This window comes from Orcinus orca, chromosome 5 (genome assembly GCF_937001465.1).
Source record: "Orcinus orca chromosome 5, mOrcOrc1.1, whole genome shotgun sequence".
NCBI classification, from domain to species: Eukaryota; Metazoa; Chordata; class Mammalia; order Artiodactyla; family Delphinidae; genus Orcinus; species Orcinus orca.
Genome location: NC_064563.1, coordinates 27,596,246 through 27,612,352, shown reverse-complemented (window position 1 = coordinate 27,612,352; position 16,107 = coordinate 27,596,246). Strand labels below are relative to the sequence as shown.

At 36.1% G+C, this 16,107-nt stretch overlaps 1 protein-coding gene across 3 annotated transcripts in view; it reads left to right on the top strand.

Moving 5' to 3' along the window:
• Positions 1–16,107, top strand: part of RASA2 (RAS p21 protein activator 2) — a 117,489-nt gene that overhangs the window by 49,830 nt on the left and 51,552 nt on the right. For all 3 annotated transcript variants that reach the window (XM_012536141.3, XM_004278233.4, XM_033402793.2), the window contains one exon: positions 14,660–14,743. In XM_012536141.3, the coding sequence (XP_012391595.1) occupies positions 14,660–14,743 (84 nt within the window). The remainder of the gene's footprint in view (positions 1–14,659; positions 14,744–16,107) is intronic.

Genomic DNA, 16,107 nt, shown 5'->3' with positions numbered 1-16,107 from the left:
CATTACTCAGAGATGTGTTCAGTCCCCTCTCTTTATATCCAGCTCTAGGCAACCATGATCTGATTTCTCTCCTTATAGTTTTTGTCTTTTCCAAAATGTCATATGAACCGATCTATATAATATATAGTCTCTTGTGTCTTTTACTTAGCATGCTTTTGAGATTCATCCACATTATGTATCAGGAGTTCATCCTTTTTTAGGTATTATTTCCTTTGTTTCTTGCCATAAATTGGTAGATACTGTTGTCCTCGTTTTACAGATGACAAAACGAAGCACAGATTGGTTAAATAAGCCCAGGTTCGTACAGGGAGAGTAGAGCCTGGATTTGAACTCTGGCAGTTTGATTTTTTTTTTTTTTTTACTTTTGAGATAATTATAGATTTGCAAGAAATTGCAAAGTGCAGAGAGGTCCTGTGTACTCTTCACTTAGTTTCCTTCAGTGGTTACATCTTACATAACTAAAACTAACAGTATAAAAACCAGAAAATTGACATTGTATAGTGACAGGGTATCATTTTATCACTTGTGTAGATTTGTGTAGCCACCACCACAATCAAGATACAAAACTATTTTATCACTGTAAATATTTCCCTCATGCTACCCCTTTATAGTCACACCCACTCCTTCCCCACCCCCATCCCTAATCTTTTGCAACCTCTAATCTGTCTCCGTATCTAAATTTTGTCATTTCAAAAATCTTATGTAAATGGACTCTTAATAGTTTGTGACTTTCTGAGACTGGCTTTTTTCCACTCAGATCTAGCCAGTTGTGCACAAGTTTCTTAAAGATTGAATATAGTTGTGTCACTTTTTAAAATCTATTTTGCCAATTTCTGTCTTTTATTTAGTGAATTTATACATTTACTTATAATTATGGATATGTTAGGCTTAAATCTGCCATTTTATTTTTTGTTTTCTGTCCCCTCCTATTTTCTTTCTCACTTTTTAAAATCTATTTTGCCAATTTCTGTCTTTTATTTAGTGAATTTATACATTTACTTATAATTATGGATATGTTAGGCTTAAATCTGCCATTTTATTTTTTGTTTTCTGTCCCCTCTATTTTCTTTCTCCTGTGAGTTACTTGAACATTGTTTAGAATTACATTTTGATTTATCTATAGTGTTTTTTTAATCTATAGTGTATCTCTTTGTATAGTGTTTTTAGTGGTTGCTTTAGGTATTACATTGTACATGTGTAACTTATAGTCTACTGGTGTTGACATTTTAGCGGTTAGAATAAAATGTAGAAACCTTACCTTTTAATCCTCCACCATTTGTAATATAATTGTATTAAGTATTTCCTGTGCAACAGTGAAAACCACATCAAAGTGTTATAATTTTTCTTTCAGTTATTAACACAATTTAGAAAAGAAGAGAATTCTAGGTCTATTGTATTTACTCATATTTTTGCTCTTTCCATATTCTTTCCTTCCTGTCATTTCAGGATCCCTTCTTTTATCACTGTCTTTATGTTTAAAGAATTTCCTCTTACCATTTTTTTTAGGATAGGCCTACTGGTGACACATTCTTTTAGTTTTTGTTCATCTGAAAATGTCTTGATTTTTTTCTTGATTCCTGAAGGATATTTTCACTGGATATAGAATTCTTGGTTGATAGTTCTTCTTTTTTTCAGCACATGAAAAATGTACCACTTCCTCTGGCCTCCATGATTTTTTTTTTTTTTTTGGCGGTACGCGGGCCTCTCACTGTTGTGGCCTCTCCCATTGCGGAGCACAGGCTCTGGACGCACAGGCTTAGCGGCCATGGCTCACAGGTCTAGCCACTCCGCAGCATGTGGGATCTTCCTGGACTGGGGCATGAACCCGTGTCCCCTGCATCGGCAGGCGGACTCTCAACCACTGCGCCACCAGGGAAGCCCAAGCCTCCGTGATTTTTGATGAGAAATCCACTATCATTCAAAGTGTTTTTCCTATACAGGTTTTCCTATGTTTCTCTCTGGATGCTTTCAGGATTTTTTCCTTTGTCTTTAGTTTTCTAAGTTTTAGTTTGACTATAGATTTGTTTGGGTTTATCGTGTTTGATTTTGGCTCAGCTTGAATCTATATGCTTATGTCTTTTGCCATATTGGGAAACTTTTAGCCATTATTTCTTATTAAATTTATCAGCCCTGCCAGCTTTCTCTCCTCTCCTTTTGAGACTCCAGTGGCATGAATGTTAGATCTGTTATTGTCCCACACATCCCTGAGGCTCTGCCCTTTTTTTTCTGGTCTATTTTCCCTCCGTTGTTCATATTGGGTTATTTCTGTTGTTCTGTCTTTAAAAGCTCACTGGTTTTTTCCCTCTGTCCTCTCCATTCTACTGTTAAACTCAACTATTGAATTATTTTTATGTTGGTTATTGTATTTTTAAGTCCTAAAATTTCCATTTGGTTCTTCTTTATATTTTTATTTCCTTGGTGAGACTTACTGTTTTTTTGCTGAAACTTTCTATTTTTTCATTTATTTCAAACATGTTCATAATTGCTCATTGAATCATTTTTATGGTGGCTGCTTTCACCTTTTTGTCAGATAAGTCCAACGTCCATGTTATCTCAGCCTTGTCATCTGCCAGTTGTCTTTTCTCATTTAAGTTGGAGATTGTCTGGTTTTTCATATGTTGAATGGTTTTCAGTTCTATCCTGGACATTTTGGGTATTATATAATGAGACTCTAGGTCTTGTTTAAATCTTCTCTTTTAGCCAGGCTCCTCTGACCCTCTGCTGGTGGGGGAAGAGGAGTCCCAGTTTCATTACTGTCAGGTAGAGGTAGAAGTCCAGGTTCCTGACTCAACCGCTCCTGATAACCCTGGGGGAAGAATGAGAAGTGTTCCTTGTTACTGCTGAACGAAAGTCATGGTTCACGCTCCCCTTAATTCCTTCCTGTTACCACTTTGGGGGGATAGGGAGGAGTACCTTACTGCTGCTCCGCGTGGCCTCCACTGACACCCTGGTCGGGAGGAGTTAGTTACCCCTAAAAAGTGGTGAAAGTCTTACCTTCCCACTCAGCATTCCCTGACACCACCCTGGCATGGAGGGAGAGGAGTGCCTCGTTGGTGCTGGCTGGTGATGGAAATCCAGGCTCCTCATGTGGTCTCTACTGACTCCATGGGAAGAAGGAGCTCATTACAACCTGTCAGAGGTAGAAGTCTAGGCTCTCCCCTCAACTTCTGGCCTTTGTTGATGGGGGTGAGGGTGGATCCACAGTGTTTTTCATGGTGTTTGATTGGAGTAGATGGTTATTGCCTAAAAATGGTTTCTATCTTGCTGAGCTGCCCAGTTCCTGGTCCTTTGGCTAGAGAAAGCTGGCTTTTCTTAGGGCATTTTGTTGTCTGCTCCCATTGGTGGGTGTTTCTGGATTGGTAGCTTCTCTAGCACTGAGTCTGGGATATATAAAGTGTAAGAAAGCCCAGGGAATTCACTGCTGGGTTCCAATTTCCTTGGGTCCCCAGATCTCTAATTGGCTTGCCTTCTTCTCTTCACCTTTCAGTTTCTTATGTTTGTTTAACATCTAGGGTTTTTAGCAATGCTTAATGGGAAGAAGGAGGTGTGCATGTACTCCATCTTGTCCTAGAACTGGAAACCAGTCCATTTCTTTTTACTTACAAATAGTGTTCCTTTGTATGGAACTTGTTTACCCATTCACCAGTTGATGGATATTTGAATTATTTCCCATCTGAGGCTATTATAAAGAAAACTGCTGTAAATGTTCACAAACAGGTCTGTATGTGGACATATGCTGATCTGCATTCTTTTCTTGCTTCTCTTTTTCACTTAAGCCTCCACTGTCCATATTCACTGTCCATACAGCAACAGAACTCCAGTAGTAGTTTTGTGGAACTTATTGCTGATTTCTCAACTTTAGAGGTATTTGAAGTTTGTGGTGTTTTCGTTTTTTCAGTAATGCTCAAGGCGTGGTTTTATGTATTGTTTTCTTTGTGCTCCTTGCTGAACTACAGTTTTGGGGAGCAGTGTGTGGAAAGGTTCATATCCCAGCAGTTGCTATTATTCTCCAGACCTGGAAGCTCCCCACTGTAGCATTTCCTGAACTTCAGTAAGACCTCCATCCACTAATCTCTACCACATTCTTACCTGCTCCTATTTTTACTTTCTTCTAGGTCTTTTTCTATGATCTGTTGCCATAGTCATTTTCTTACAGTTTCCCTGAACTCCCCTGATCTTCTCTTCCTTTTATATTTATATCCCTTTTATATGAATGAACTCAACTTCTTCTGTGTTCAGTCTGCACCTGAATATTGCTGGAGAAAATCACACAGAAAGACTAATTTTACTTTAAATTCATGATCACAAACCTCACTTGGATACTTACAACTATCACGGAGTTTTACTGTGCTTCTCTAATACACCTATGAGATTCTCCATCACTACAGACTGCAAATTGGTCACATCTTCCTGAATCCAAACCTGCAAACCTGTATTGGCCTCCATCTTTTTGTCCTTATGTTTTAGTCGATGAGGTGCTCCTTTTCTTGTTGGGAGTGAATTCTTCCATCTGAACTCTGGATTCTTTCTCTTTCCCCTACAAAGGACTTTGCTCCTTCAGTTATCCCTTCTTCTGTTTCATCAGCTTTACTTGCTCTTTTGGATTGTTCTCACCAGCATGTAAACATGTTCTAGGATCTTCCATTCTAAAAGACATGCCTTCCCAGACCTCATCTCCAGCCCCCTCTCCCAGCTACCATCCCCATTTCTCTGTTCTTCTTTGAATGCAGACTTCTCCAAGTAAGATTGTCTAATAGGTGTGTGTGTGTGTGTGTGTGTGTGTGTGTGTGTGTGTGTACGTGTATACACTAGCTCTGAGTGTTCACTGAGAAGGCCTGCAAACAGTGTCATCCCAGTAGCAATGAGCATACTTAGCACCCATATCTTGATTTCTAAATACCATTCTCTAGTCAGCACTAGGCACTAGATCTTTTTGTGATGATGAAAATGTTTATGTCTTAACTGTCCAATATGGTGGCCACTAGCTTTGTGTGGCTTATTGAAAACTTGAAATATGACTAGTGCAACTAAAGAGCTAAATTTTAAATTTTGTCTAATTTTAATTAATTATAATTTAAATAGCTAAATGTGGCCAATGACTACAGTATTAGAACTGCTCCAATAAAAAGAACGTGGAGGAGTTTTGTTTTGTTTTGTTTTGTCTTTTTAGCAGTGACTAGTTTCTGGGTTTGGGCAGAGAAAAATACAAGATGAGCCCACAGAATCTATGGAATCAGAAAGTACGGAATTGCTCAGAAAATAATGAGGGCATGTGGAAAGGATGTTGAAGTCAACTTGAAAGAGCTCCAAATAACCAAATCTGGGACAATTTGATCATCAAAATAAATAATGATAATAATGGATTAAAACCTGTAGAATAAAATAAATATCCATGAGCCAATGCTGATGTAACAATTAAGTAAATACATGGGAGAGAAAGGACTGCTTTTCCTTATTGATGAATATAGGACAAGTGATGGAAATAGAAACATCACTATTAGCAAACACTACAATAATAATTAGTGCAGGGACGAATCATCTAGAGATGCTAAGTGAGCATAAGTGTAATGACAAACAGCATATATGCATAGTCTCAAAGAATAACCCTATAAGATGTCTGATAAGTACCATCTTAACTGAGTGATCAAAGTTAATGTCACTGATAATGAGACATTCAGTACCTCCTGTTAATTTGCATTGAGAAGGATATCAAGACACATAACCTCAATGTAATCGTGAACAGACATCAGACAAGTTCAATTTAAGGAATATTCTACAGAATAACTGGCCAGTACTGGCAAGATCATGGGACAAAGCAGGAAAAGTAAGGAACTGTTTTAGGATGGAGGGGACTAAGGAGACATGACAGCTAAATACAACTTGTTATTATTAACTAACATCGTATCAATGTTAGTTTCCTGCTTCTATAATTCTACTCTGATTACACAAAATGTTAACATTGGGTGATGGGTATACAGGAACTCTGCATATTATTTAACAACTTTTTGGAAGTCAGAAATTATTGCAAAATAAAAAGTTTTTAAAAAACTGTGTACACCTTATGCATTCAACCCAGGTCTTTTTTCTAACTCCAGACTTACATGTCAGCCTACCTTCGATGTCTCACAGCATTGCAAATTTAACACATTTAAAGCTGCAGTATTGATTCTTGTATCTATCCAGCTCCTCCCCATAGCTCAAGGCAGAAATATGGGAGTCACTTAAAATCTTTTCTCCTCTCTCTCCCCCAAGATTGGATCTATTTCTTACTGATTCTATAAAAATTTTTCTTGAATTTTCTAATTTTTCATAATACTTTCTGACATCTCCTTATTTCAAACCACCAATCATTTCTTACCTTGACTATTTCAATAATCTTTTAGCTGGTCTTCCAGTCTGCAATCCATTCTCTTTATAAGCAGCCCAGAGCAGTCTTCTGAAACATAAACTAGATCATGGCAGTCCCCTGCTTAAGCACTTAGTGATTTTTGCAGTGCTTTTAGAATAAAATCCAATCTCCTTACCGTGGCCCGTAAGAACCAGTGACCCGGCCTGCCTCTTTGATTTCATTTTGTGGCGTGCTTCCTCTTCATATGCTTGCTGGCCTTCTCTCACTTCTTCAAATGTGACATTACTCTTCCAGCTTAGAGATGTACATTTGCCTTTCCTTTTGCCTGGAATGCCGTTATGCCCATTCTTCTTCTAACTGGTTCATTCTTGTCCTTTAAGTTTCAACTTAAATATCACTTACTCTAAAATAGGGTACCCTGTTCTTTTTCTTCCATAGCACTTGCCACTATTTCTAATTATTATTATTTTTGATTTATTGATTGTTATCTCTTTCTTCAGGTAGACTCTGTGCTCCATGAGTGCAGGGGCCATGTTTGTCTTATTCACCTCATGGTTCCAGCATCTGGCACTTAATAGGCACTAAATAAATTTTAAAACAATTAATGACGAAAGGTAACACTGTCTTCTTAAAGGATGAAGAGAAAGTAGCTTGCCTAGAAAAAGTGAGGTTTTTTTTTTTCCCCCAGGGGGAAAGAATAGTATAGGCAAAAATATGGAGGCAAGAAACAGCATGGTGTTGTGTGTGTGTGTATAATTAAAAGCAGTTTGATGTTGCCTAATATATGAACCTTGAGTCAAAGATTGGTCAGAAATTGGTAAATAGGCTGGAGCTAGATCTTAAGAGCCGCTTATGTACCATCTGACCTTATAAAACTTACATGAGCTTATGGAACTATTGGAAGATTGTAGACAATAGAGTATGGACAAATTTGCATTTTAGAAAGATCAGATTTGTGACAGCAGTAAGTATAGAAAGGTGAATTTGAAGGGTGTTAGGGTGATCCAAGTCAGAGGTGATGGCTTCTGTGCCAGAGCAACAGTTGCAGATGTGAGAAAAGAGGCCAGATGAAGTAATATTTAAAGAGTAGAATCACTGAAACTTACTGATTGATTAGATATAGAAAGTGAGGAGGAAGGAGAATTTAAGTGTGGCTGTAGATTTCTAGATTGTGTTGCTTGGTGGTGGTGGTATACACAATGAAGAGGAAATACGGGAAGAGAAGCTGCTTTAATAAGAGATGGTAATGAGTTGAGTTTTAGCTGCTCTTGAACATCTAGGTAGGGATTTCCATCAGGCATTTAGATATAAAAATCTTTAACTCTGTGGTGAGATCTCATATAGAAATGTATGATTGATGGTAGTTGTGGCCATAAGAATAGATGTGATAGAAGTAGGCTTAAGGGAGGTTATGTAGCATAAAGAGAGCAGTTGACTGAGAGCAAATCCAGCAGTAGACGTAGAAAAACATGTGAGGAAAACATGAAGGAGACAGATAGGTGACATGAGGGATGTTAGGAGAGTGAGGGTCAAGGAAACCAAGAGAGAAGAGCATTTCAAGGAGAGAGTGATCAGGAATATTGCATGCAGCTAAGAAGTCCAGTGAGAGGAGCCCTGAAAAATATGGATAGCATTTGACACTCAGGGGACCTTAATGAGGAGACTGTCCATAGAATGACAAATGCAGAAAAAACTGGGTTTCAGTAGGGTGAGGAGTGAGTGGGGAGGTCAAGAAATTTGGAGAGAAAAACGGAAAAATTAGATAGGTACAGAGTGACTTGAAGTCCAGGCAGTGATCTTTATATTAGAGAAACAGGCTGAGGGAAAGAACCTGAGGAGAGAAACTTGAGACAAATTGAATATATGGTTGTTGCTACTATATGGAAATTTAAAAAATTGTTTTGTATCCTGTAACCTTCTTACACTCACTTATTAGTTCTACTAGCTTTTTAAAAATAGATTCCATTGAATTTGTACATAGACAATTGTGTCCTCTATGAATAGAGTTTTGCTTCTTCCTTTTCAGTCTGGATACCTTTTATTTCTGCTTCTTACCTTATTGTACTGGCCAGAACCTCCAGTACGATGTTGAATAGAAGTTGTGAGAGCAGACATCCTTGTCTTATTCCTTATCTTAGGGAGAAAACCTTCAGTTTTTTTACCAGTAAGTACAATGTTAGCCATCCTTCATCAGGTTGAGAAAGTTCCCTTTTGTTCCTAGTTTGCTGAGAATTTTTATCAGGGATGGATATTCAAACAGTCTTATGCTTTTTTTATTTTCATCTGTTAATATGGTGAATCTTGTTGATTGATTTTTGTATGTTAAGCCAGCGTCCACTTGGTCATGTTGTGTTAATATTGTCATGTATTGCTGGCTTTGATTTGCTGAAATTTTGTTAAGGATTTTTGCATCTCTGTTCATGAAGGATATTGGTCTGTACTTTTCTTTTCTTGTAATGTCTTTGTCTGGTTTTGGAATCAGGATATTAATGGTCTCTTTGAATGAATTGGGAAGTATTTTCTCCTCTTCGATTTTCTGAGTTTCTATAGAATTGATGTAATTTATTTTTTATATGATTAATATATGAATTCACAAGTGAAGCCATCTGGGCCTGGAATGTTTTTGTTTTGTTTTTTGTTGGAAAGGTTTTTAACCAGGAATTCAATTTCTTTAATAGATACATAATTATTCAAAAAAATTTTTTTTTCAGTAATTTTGGTAGTTTGTATCTTTCAGGGAATTTGACCATTTAATCTGAGTTGTACAATTCTTTGTATAAAGTTGTTCAGTTATTCCTTTTTATCCCTTTAATATGTGTAGACTTCATGGTGATATCCTAATGTTGGTAATTTGTGTCTTCACTCTTTTTTTCCTTATCAGTGTAGCTAGAGGTTTATCAATTTTAATGACCTTCTTAAAGAAATGGCTTTTGATTTTATTGTTTTTATATATTTTCTGTTTTCTCTTTTATTGATTTTCACTTTTATTATTTCTATTTATTTTGGGTTTAACTTGCTCTTCTTTTTAAAGTTTCTTTTGATTGGAGCTGAGGTCAGTGATTGGAAATCTTTCTTTCCTTAGTGCTATCCATTTTCATCTAAGTACTACTTTAGCTGGATCCCACAAATTTTGATATACTGAGTTTTCATTTTCATTCATTTAAAAATACTTTATAATTTTTCTTTTATTTTTTGACCCATGGGATTATTTAGAGGTAAGTTAACTTTGTTTCCAAATATTTGAGGATTTTCCAGATACCTTTTTGTTGCTGATTTCTCATTTAATTCCACTGTTGTCAACATATTTTGTATGATCTGAATACTTTAAAGTTTACCAAAACTTATTTTTTGTCCCCAAAATATAGTTTATATTGGTACATGTTTTGTGTGCATTTGAAGAGTGTTTTCTGCTTTTGGTAGATACACTGTTTTTTATAAATGTTAATTATGTTAGGTTGGTTGACAGTATTGTTTAAACTTTCATTCTTAATTGCTTTATTGGGTGTTGAAATCGCCAACTATTTGTGGATTTGTCAGTTTCTCCCTGCAGTTCTGTCAGTTTTTGCTTCATTTGTTTTACAGCTATAATAGGAACTTAACATTTAGGATTTTTATGTCTGCTTGATAAATTGAACTCATTATTATAAAATAACCCTCTTTATTCTAATATTGGTAATATTCTTTGTTGCAAAATCTGCTTTGATATTAATATAGCCACTCTGGCTGCCCGGCTGGCTGGTTTACTTGCCTTCTTCCTTTTTTTCATGTTTCTTAATTTAATATTACAAGATTTTAAATCTAATTTTGATTTTATACTGGTATCTCTTTCCTCTAACATTGAAAATCTTAATCCCTAACTTTATATAAATACTTAACATAATTATTTATTTACATTATCTTCGAAGATATAGACAATAGATTCAAAATAATAATACCAGTATTACCACTGATAATTAGGTTACTGAATGAAGTTTTAGAGGTCTTACTGCTGTTTGTTCTAAGAATATAGAATATATCACTAAGGATATAGAATCAAATACTGTGCTCTAGTCCTTTGAACTAATTCCCTTTTTTTTTTTTAGTGGTTTCTCAGGTTTGTTTTTGTTTACTTTTTAAGGGTTATTTCTTAAGTTTAATCTCACTTTTGAAATGTAAAAGTTGTCTATGTTGCCAAACTCAAAACTATATAAAGGTATCTTCGAACAAGTCCATTCCCAGTCCTCTACCCTACTAATTCCTATATTTAAAAGTTTTGGCCTTTCTTTCCAGTATTTTTACAAGTATAAGCAAATAAATATATGTACATGTATAAATAAAAATTAGAATATATTCATGTTTCTCATTCCATTCTTACACAGAGTATAGAGTTCTGTAACTTCCTCTTTTTTCAGTTAAGAATATATCCTGAAGATCACTCCATATCAGAGTAATTAGGGAATAGAGATTTACCTCATTCTTTTTGACAACTACATAGAATTCCATCCTATAGATACTATAATTCATTCAGCTAGACCCTTGCTAATGGACATTTGGTTTGTCATTACCCATTAAATCAGCTTTCTTTTAATTAGTATTAGTATGGTTTATATTTTTCCACTTTCTTTACTTTTAACTTAATTTTATCTTATATTTAAAGGAGTCTTAAAGTCAGTGTATAATTTTTTTTGTCCAATCTGAAAATCTCTCCTTTTTAATTGGCATGCTTAGGCCATTTACATAACTATGTGATGTGTCTGTTACTCTGTCTTCATGTTTACTAATCTTTTCTTCTGCCGTATCTAATCTGTTAATGCCACTCAGTGTGTTTTTCATGTCAAACCTTGTAGACTTTCAAAATTTAATGTCTTCTGTGTCTCTACCAAACATATGAAATATAGTTATAATAACTTTTTTTATGTCCTTGTCTACTAATTCTATCAACTGTGTCATTTCTGGATCTGTTACTATTGATTTGTTTTTCTTTTTGATCATGTGTTGTATTTTCTTGATTCTTTGTGTTCCTGGTTATTTTCTATTGGATGCTAGATATTGTGAAGTTGCTGGATATTTTTGTATTCCTATGAATATACTTGAAGACTTAGTTACTTGGAAATAGTTTGGTTCATTTGTGGTTTGCTTATAAGCTTTGTTAGATGGAACAAGAGTGGCCTTTAGTCTGGGGCTAATATTTTCCCACTACTGAGGCAGCACCCATAATTACCAGCTTTTTACTGTGGCCCGTGGGATCTCTTGCTAGTCATTTGTGGGCTTCTGGAATTGTTCCCTCTGCTCTTTTCTAATGGTTCTTTCCCCAGCCTCAGATAGTTTCCTCACATGTATATGTTTATCAGCACTCAGCTGGAGACTCTGGGTATGGGTGGGTCGGGGGGCCAGTTCTTTTGTAGCTCTCTGGAGGTTTCTTTCTTTCTGTGCAGCTTTCTTTCCTCCAGTACTCTGCCCTGGGAACTCTAGTCACTTTGGCCTTCCCCAGCTGACAGCCCTTTCTTTCTTCTCAGGGAGACCATCTAACAGTAGGCTAGGACAATTAGAGGGCTCACTTTGTTTATTCCCCCCATCAGAGATCACTGTCCTGAGCTGCTGATACTACCCATTTTTTTTTTTAAGTGTTTGAGGTGGGAGGATAAATCTGTTCCCTGTTACTCCCTGTACTATGTACTCCTGTATGTAGAAGTTAGTATTTGTCTTCTAGTTTAAAAAAAAAAAAATCCAAGGAAAACAATCAGATCATTCTGTATTATAAACAAGTTTGGACTAAACTTATTTTCCTTTGTAATTCCTAAAAAATGTGTCAATATCAAATACATTATGTGTCACATATAAATAAAATACAAGATAATTTAGCATACTAAGGTTATTTTAACATTCGTTTTCTGCTTATCCATGGTTTATGATGTGAAATTGCTTGATTTACCAACTAGAAGAATAGTTGTATCCTGGGTAATTAGGAAAATTATTTCATAACGTACATAGCAAATAAAATAATATGTATTTAATAATACTACTTGTGTGTTAGAAAACCCAATTTTTATACTTAGATTTAAAAATTAAGAGTACTTCTGATTTTTTTTATAGACTCACACTTTTGGACTGTGGGTATTGCTTTTTTGGTTTGTGGGTATTCTTATAGAAGTGTTTGTATACTGAACAGCATTTTTCTCTTTTTTTAAAATAAATTTATTTATTTAATTTATTCATTATTTTTCGCTGCGTTGGGTCTTCATTGCTGTTCATGGGCTTTCTCTAGTTGCAGCGAGCGGGGGCTACTCTTCATTGCGGTGAGTGGGCTTCTCATTGCAGTGGCTTCTCTTGTTGAAGAGCATGGGCTCTAGGCGCGTGGGCTTCAGTAGTTGCAGCACGCAGGCTCAGTAGTTGTGGCCTGCGGGCTTAGTTGCTCCGCGGCATGTGGGATCTTCCTGGACCAGGGCTCACACCCGTGTCCCCTGCATTGGCAGGCAGGTTCTTAACCGCTGTGCCACCAGGGAAGTCCCCATTATTCTCATTTTTTTAAAATTTTATTTTAAAACATATATTTATTTGTTTGTTTGTTTTTGGCTGTGTTGTGTCTTTGTTGCTGCGCGTGGGCTTTCTCTAGTTGCGGCGAGTGGGGGCTACTCTTCGTTGCAGTGCACGGGCTTCTCATTGCGTTGGCTTCTCTTGTTGCGGAGCACGGGCTCTAGGTGCGTGGGCTTGAGCAGTTGTGGCACGCGGGCTTGAGTAGTTGTGGCACGCGGGCTCAGTAGTTGTGGTTCGTGGGCTCTAGAGCGCAGGCTCAGTAGTTGTGGTGCACAGGCTTAGTTGCTCTGCGGCATCTTCCCGGACCAGGGCTCGATCCCGTGTCCCCGGCGCTGGCAGGCGGATTTTTAGCCACTGTGCAACCGGGGAAGTCCTCTCAGTGTTTTTATACCTCATAAAATTGTAGTGAATTTTTATGATTAAGATTTTACATAATTAGTGTTTACATGAGATAAATTTGGTATTAGAAGGAAAGTAATACACTATATTCAGGCACAGTGGGACTGTAGGAGGACTTAAATTTTAGAAATGGGGTTAAGAAAGTAGAAGTTGAGTCTCGGCCCACTTCTTACAAGTTGTATTACCTCTTTAGCCTTATTTTGTTACTTTCTCACGTAAGCTTTTTGAACCTTACTTTCTTCTTTAAAAATGCATGATGATACCCTTCTTAAAGGCAGTTGTGAGAGTTTGATGCATTTTGTGAAAATAAATAGTAAACTGCACATACTATATCAAAATGGGTATCATTTTGAGGTTTAGCCTGAGAAGTGTAAATTTCAAACAGTATGTACAGTGGGAAAATTTGACTGTACCCAGGCCTGACATCAATAATCAGAATTGTTATCTTGGCCTGTACTTTCTTCGGTTAGTTTCAGAAATTTTTTAAATTTGATTTTTAATACCCAATTTAATAGAAATGAGTCATATTATCATTTCTTTCTTTACTCGGCAGCACACCATTTGCACCTCACCCACGTATATGATCTGTGGGTTGTGGAGAGAAATTAGGATGTTGCTCAATAGCCCACATCTTTCAACAAAGAATACTTTTCACTAACACTCATGAGTTTCTTGTAGGCACTGGGAAATGTACACCCTTAGCTGCTATACTAAATTCGTGAACTCAATAAAGAGAAAATTTGAGGAGCAGGTCATTAAGTCAGATTCTGTGTTCTCTGTAAATACCAATGACTGTTGTCATGGAGTGGATGAGATGACCTTGGTTTTTATGGTCTAAAACTTTTTCTACAGAATGATGCAGGAGCTGTTACTGAGAGTCAGCATAAGAGGCTGCAGAACTGTATGTGGCTTGCCCTTTATTTATGAATCAGATTTTAAGTGGAAACCACAGTTGTTTCCTTGTTTCTCATTCATGCTTTAGCAGAGGATATGATGCCACAGATTTGACTTGGTTTGTAGTGTCTCCTTTAAGGTTCACACAGCTTTCTTTTCCTTTTTAGAAGCCACAGTAGTTTTAATGTTATTATCAAACCACAGCGTGTACCTTGTTGGATAGACCTTGTGTATATCCAAATATTATTTGGTAGTCTCAGTACTGACTGTGGTGGTTTAGTCCTATTTGGAAATACAGCAAAAGTAAATAAATGCATATGTACATATGTTTGGGTAGGTGGTATATAGGCACACAACTTCAGACATGTGGAAAACAATTTTAACCCTTTGAATGTATTAATTCGTATTTAAAGATAATGTTTTAGGTTGTTTAACTTGAATATAAATGTTTTATATTGTTTAACTTGAATATAATAACGTTAATTTTTCTTTATTCTTCCTTAGTGTCAAGGCATGCCATGGGTTGCCTCTCATAAATGGACAAAGCTGTGACCCTTATGCAACAGTTTCTCTTGTGGGCCCTTCTAGGTAATGCTTATTGAATTAGTATCAGATTTTTAAGTTTTAAAGTTTAACAATTACAAAATTAAAGTTCTAAGAGAACTTGCTAAATAGCTATTTATGACACAAAGTAACGAATGCTTTGAAAGAAAAATCTTCAGTTAGTTCTATTATTCACTTGCAAACAACCAACTCCTATTTTTATAAAAGAAAATGAGTGCCATTTCAAATCTGCCAGACTCTTAGGCTATGGGGAGCAACCTGTGTTTTATAGTAGTTAAAATGTACTTTAAAACATAAACCTGACCTTCATTCATCATCAGCCTTCCTAGTTTCAAATGTCTTAGATCTTATTGCAGGTAGAATCCTGTTTTAATAAATGCTAGTTCAAAATAGAAAAGGAATTTCTATATTTTTATCTGGAAAACAACTCAGGACTAAAAATACCTTTTTTCTCATGGCATCTGTGCTGTACAGAGAGAATTCCAAGCTGTAGACAAACTGCTGAAGTACCAGAACATGGTGAAGTGCACTGTATCATTGATGTTAATTACTTACGATAATTTATGGAAAATCTATCACACTTTGTAGTATTTTCTGTTTTATAATTTCATTATGGTTTCTTTCAGAGCCTGACTAGTCTGAAATTTGTCTACAACTTGAAGGTTTAGAGTCAGGAAACAAAGAGCATACTATTCCCTCTACACAAGCACATGTATATACACATAGACATGCACTTCTTCTTCCCAACCCCAAGCTATGTATTCTTATTTTTTAGAAAATCACCAGTAAGTCACTTTGAAAAATGTATTTGTCCCTATGTATGTAAAGCACCATGCCTGGTACTTATTGGGTTCTCAAACAATAGTATCCTATTATTATTATAGATGGTTTTATATTTAAAAATATAAACCTGACCTGTTTGCTAAAAGCAGATACTCAATCCTATAACATTCATACTATCAGAGGGATTGAGTTTTGTGTGTTAAAAATGTTTAATCTAGTTGAGCTGTTTTTGGTTTTGGTTTTTGTTTATAATCAATACCTGATAGATCCTTTAGTGTAATTGCTTAGTAATGTACAGATAGAAATTATTTGGCTTGTGAATTTGTTTTAAAAAGTCACTGTTGGTTTTGATATTGTACTGTCATTTGGAGGATGTTACCATTGGCGGAGGCTGGGGAAAGGTTACATGGGACTTCCCTGTACATTTCTTTGCAACCTCCTCTCAATCTGTAATTATTTCAAAATTAAAAGTTTTTTTTAAAAAGCCACATTGTGGCTGAAGCCCAAGAAGTAAACTAAGAATGCTTTTCGTGTTCCTCTGGTAGTTTTCAGCATAGATAAAGGTACTCTGAATCTCATTGTCTTCCTTCTACCATTTATTTCGA